At 43.3% G+C, this 5292-nt stretch overlaps 1 protein-coding gene across 1 annotated transcript in view; it reads left to right on the plus strand.

Annotated features, from left to right (window-relative positions):
* Window positions 1-5292, plus strand: part of LOC103356385 (dedicator of cytokinesis protein 3-like) — a 170787-nt gene that overhangs the window by 44510 nt on the left and 120985 nt on the right. The window contains exon 3 of the mRNA XM_008280492.1: window positions 5038-5078. Within this exon, the coding sequence (XP_008278714.1) occupies window positions 5038-5078 (41 nt within the window). The remainder of the gene's footprint in view (window positions 1-5037; window positions 5079-5292) is intronic.

The following is a 5292-nucleotide window of genomic DNA, read 5'->3' on the forward strand; positions in this document are numbered from 1 at the left end:
TGACTAATTTCAAATCAGTTTGTGTCAGTTAGCGTCTTTCTGTCGTGATTTCATTTGTTTTTGTGGTGAATTTGCTTCGTTTCCTACTTTTTACTGACTGCTCGTGTTGAAATGATTTCTATGAACCTAATTATATTAACTGGTGGTTTCACTTCTCTGAGCGGTGACTTTATGTGTTTTTGTGAGGATTCTGCGTCTCGTTGTGGTGCTTTCACATATTTTTGTGGTGATCGTCGCTCCTTTTTGGGGGATTTTGTGTGGGTTTTTTTTTAGGAATTTCACATTTTTTCTTGGTGATTTTGTGTGTTTTTGTGGTGAGTTAATCTTGTTCTAGTTATTTTGGATCTTTATTTGATGATTATTTTGTCTTTTGTTGTGATTTCATGTGTTTTTGTGGTGATTTTGGGTGCTTTTGAAGTAATTTTGAACCTTTTTGTGGTGATTTTCTGTGTTTTTCTTCTTCATACTGACAAGACATCAGACTGGGAGCAGACCAGACTTCATGTATTTTTGTGGTGCATTAAACTGTGCAGTCTTCCACTGTTACTGGATCGATCCTGTAGGGTTCTGTTGTAGAACCTTCTAGTGATGGAAGAGAACATCGTCCAGTCCAGCAGCTCACCTGCAGTGGAGGGAACAAAATCCTGGAGGCCTGACTATCGTTCAGCAGCAGGATTCATTATTCAGTCGGAGTCTCAGAGGTCCAGCTGATGCCAAGTGTCTGGTTCTGGCTCAGTGCTGAGGACGGATCCGATCCCTCTGACGCTCAGACGTTTGCCAGGAATGACGGTTTACCATCTGGGCTCACTGAGGACGGAACCGAAGCTCCGTCTGGTCCAGGTGGAGCTTCTGGTGCTGAAGTCGGCCCGGCAGCGTGTCCGGTGTCGGTGAGGCTGCGACCTGATGAATCCATCCTGAATGTTGCTGAATTAACAGCTCACAGCACCGTTGGATCCCCGTCAGAACCAGAACCTGGAGGCGGCCTCTCGGGAGCCTTTCCTGCATCAACTCCTTTTTCCATAAACCGTCTCTGCAGGGAAACGAAGCGTCGCTTAAGAGCCGCGTTTGGCTGATCTGATGGGAACCTGCATCAACTGGACCAGAGCGGCTCCTCCAGTCCGGCCCCCCACTCAGACCTGATTTATTATCGGGAATTATTCTGATAACGATGCAGAGTGATTAGTCTAATAACCGGTGTGTGAGCCAAGATGATTACTCTTCTTCAGATAACGGCTGTGGGACAAAATGGACCAATTAGGAGCTCACAGGCATCCGTGGATGGATGTAAAACACACGAATCATCTCTGCTTCCTCAAATATAGAGTCACCACCAACACACAGCTACCACAGAAATACATGGAATCTGGTCTGCTCCCTGTCTGGTGTTATGGTGTCAATGTAGAGGAGAAAAAGACACAAGATCACCACAAAAAGGCACAAAACCACCACAAAAAGGTGCAAAATGACTATAAAAAGACATAAAACCACCACAAAAACATATGACATTACTACAGAAACTCATGAAATCATGACAAAAAGACAGAAAATTACCACAAAAAGACAAAATCACTACAAAAAGGCACAAAATCACCACAAAAAGACACAAAATCACCATAAAAAGGTGCAAAATTATAGCAGAGAGTTGAAAAATCACAACATAAAGACATAAACCCCTTGCAAAAATATGTGAAATTGCTATAAAATGACAAAAAATGACCACAAAAAGACGCAGAATCACCACAAAAAAAATCAAAATGACCACGAAACAACTTAAAACCAGCACAGATAAATGCTAAATTAATACAACAGCGTGAAATCAGCCCCAAAATGATGCAAAATCACCATGAAAACATTGAAAACCGCCATGAAAACACATGAAATTACTACAAAAAGATGAAGAATCATAACAAAAAATGCAAAATGTTCATAAAAAGTTACGAAATAACTACAAAAAGATGCTAAATCATCACAAAAAGACTCAAAACTACCATGAAAACGTGTGAAGTTACTACAAAAAGACACAAAAACAGGGAAAGCACCACAGAAGCCAAATCAATACTAAAATGTGAAATCACTTCAAGAAGATGCAGAGTTGATATAATTCTATTTTCACAAATGATTTAAATATGAGCAGCTGGGCCGATCCGGGTCCGTTCTCATGTCATACATACATAAAACCCCTCATCACCACAAAACGATGTGAAGTGGCTCCAGATGAGGTGAAATCCCCTCAGAAAGATGTGAAATCACAAGCTGATTGAATTCTGTGTCCAGAAATCATTTGAATGTAAGCGGCTGGTTGGTTGTTTTGATGATGTGGTTCTTCTCCAGGACTCCTAGAACCGGGCCGGTCCAGGCTGTTCTGGACAACAAGGTGCAGCTGCTGAGCGCTCGTCCTGGTTTCAACCCTCAGACAGACGCTGCTGCCGCTGCTACAGTCTGATTACCATTTAGATGAGAGGCGAGGGAGTAAACACAGCCATCCTAACGAGGCTGATAAATGAATCGTGATTGGTTATTAATTATCCAGCCAATTAAGCTCCCATCTCCATATTCAGATCAGATTATGGAAAACGGCAGAGAAAAATGGATTCTGCAGCGAGATAAGAGGAGTGTTGATGCGACGCGTCCTGTCTGGTTAGCGCCGGTCTCCCTGGAGCTGCTCTTGTTTGAATGTTGGAGCTTTTGTCTCCCCCTTCTGGCGGCGAGGGCTACTGCACAAACACCGTGGACGCTTCATCCAACAAACAGGCGATGTGCAGCGACGACAGACGCTGAGTCAAGAGCAGCAGGAAACTGTTTGATAGAAGTTCAGCTGCATGAAAACACATCGTTTCTGTTTGTTGTCTGTCTTATTTTAATGTGCATGGAGGGGAGAGCCTTCTTTAGTCCTATTTACTCAGTGTGTGAATACATTTATTTGGGTATTTGGGCACCATTTTCATCGATGTGTTGGTTTAAAAGGGTGCTTTCAAGGTGGTTTGTGAAGGACTGGGATGGAAATAGTGACGAGTCGCAGCTGGATTCAGAAGAAATCAGTGAATCTTATTAAACATGAACGATACATCTGGACTGAAGTTCACCAGGAGGCTTGTGAGAAGTCATTGGTGTGATGGAACCAGTCCGGCTAGATGCTACGTTTACCGGACACCAAACACCAGACATCATCACGAACACACCATCCGCACTGTGAAGCACGGTGGTGGCAGCATCATGATGTGAAGCATGTTCGCTCATGATCCCTGTGGAACCTGACCGAGTCTGAACAGTTTTATCAGAAGAACGGAATCCAGATGTTCAGACTGATGGAGACCAACAGGATCACTGATGGAGCTGAAGGTTCATCTACTGGAGGAGGAGAACCCTGATTTGTTTTAAATGAATGGATCAGCGCTGACCTACTTCACAACATCAAAACAATCTTTCTGTTCAGGTTGAGAAACTTTGTGAACCTTCTTTAAAAGCTTTTATCTTGAGGAACAAACTGGACGTCTTGTTGCATCAGCTCGTGTGCCATCAGAGCGTCATCAGTCACCTCCAGCAGAGCACACCTCATCACTCAGAAGGTCACCGACATGAAACGCATCATTCTGATGTGAATAAATGTCTCTTTAGCTGCGCTGCGGCTCTGACAGGCAGCAGCCAGCCGACCCTCGCGTCCGCCGGAGACACAATCATTTTTATTTCCACTCGGATGGAGACAGATGATGTGGCGGCGTTCTGAGAGGACGTCTGGCTGCTCCCCCTCTTCCTACTCAGTCCCTGGATACTCGTGATTTTCAGCTGTCAAGGTTTTACTTCAAGTTGAGTCAACTTCCGTGACAGCTTTCTGGTCCGCAGAGGCATCTGATGAATATCCGTCCATGTGGAAAGAACCGCCGTGGCCTCGGAGACCCAGAAGAGCAGCGAGCTTCGGTCTCTGCAGGTCGAGAACGGCAGCATCAGGCCGACATCCTGGATGGACTTTAAACTCTGAGATCTGAGCTGTACGTCTGTGTTTACCGTACAGAGAGCGTGTAGCGCTACGCTAACCACCACTGAGCTGCTTCAAACTGGTACAAAGCACTATTCATGTGTAGAAATGTTTAATATCAGTTAAAGACAGACGACAGCACCAGAGCAGCTTCATGTCCGTCTGACTCTGTGATGAACATTTAGAACATCCATGAAGTTTAACCTCCTCTAAGCAGACAGCAGCTCAGTCAGCGACCCACCACAGCTTCTGAGTCCAGTTCTAATAAATATTCATGATCCGATTGATAACTGTTCCTCTTTAAAGTCCATGTTCACTGAAAATCCCCATGTTTCCCTGGCTGACGTGTTTCTATGCACTAGACGAGTAGCGAACATCGTTAAAACGGCCTCAAAAATACGTTTTCTACAATTAAATCATTCTTCTTCTTCAGAATCCGTTTCTGGTTCTGACATGTGCAGCTGAGTTACTCCAGTATCACACCTTTAATGTTATATATTATTATATATATGCAGGTGTGTGTTGTAGAGACGGCGGTACCTTCGTCTCTACGTCTGATGTCGCTGCTATTCACAGATGTTTTTAGTTAAATGGTCCTTTAATGTAGCAGCATTATCAGAAATCTTCATATTGGATATCGTTATCGGCCAGGAGTTTTAGTATCGTGCATCACTAAATATAAAGAAATATTAATCTACATTTTGACTATAAAACATGGTAAAACTGCATAATGTCCACTTTAAAAAATAATCTGTATTTTCTTTTTGTTCTTTTGCATTGTGTGACTGTACATCAGCTGAAAACATTTTCATTCTACAGATATTCTCACAGGTTCAACTGTCTTTGAACTTCACAGTCTTCCACTCTTCTTCGTTCTTCCTTTCTACCAGACTTTCATGTTTTTTTATGAATTATTTTTCACAGTTTACTAAATCTTTGTGACGGGATGAATCCCGTTTTGGTTCGGTTCCACCGTGAGGCAGCTTTAAGGTGGAGCTTCTCGTCTTTGTTGGAAAACGTTTTTGCAGACGAGTGATCTGACTGATGTTTCTGTTTCCTTTCAGGTTGGTTCAGAGGATTCTCAACCAGGAAGCCGAATGTCAAGGTGAGGATCTCATAACACTTCGTTCTCTGTTCACACCGTCTGTAACAGCAGCATGTACACAAACCTCAGGCTGGTTCTCACTCTTACCTATCTAACCCTAAGCCTTCTACTCTGAAGTTAAACTTTAAATGAACCTCCTCAGCATGACAATACCAAACAGCTGCTCCTTGCTGGACGGGTTGTTCATCTTTACTCTTTAACAGTGTTTCGTTGG

Source organism: Stegastes partitus, unplaced genomic scaffold (genome assembly GCF_000690725.1).
Source record: "Stegastes partitus isolate 25-593 unplaced genomic scaffold, Stegastes_partitus-1.0.2 Scaffold196, whole genome shotgun sequence".
NCBI classification, from domain to species: domain Eukaryota; kingdom Metazoa; phylum Chordata; class Actinopteri; family Pomacentridae; genus Stegastes; species Stegastes partitus.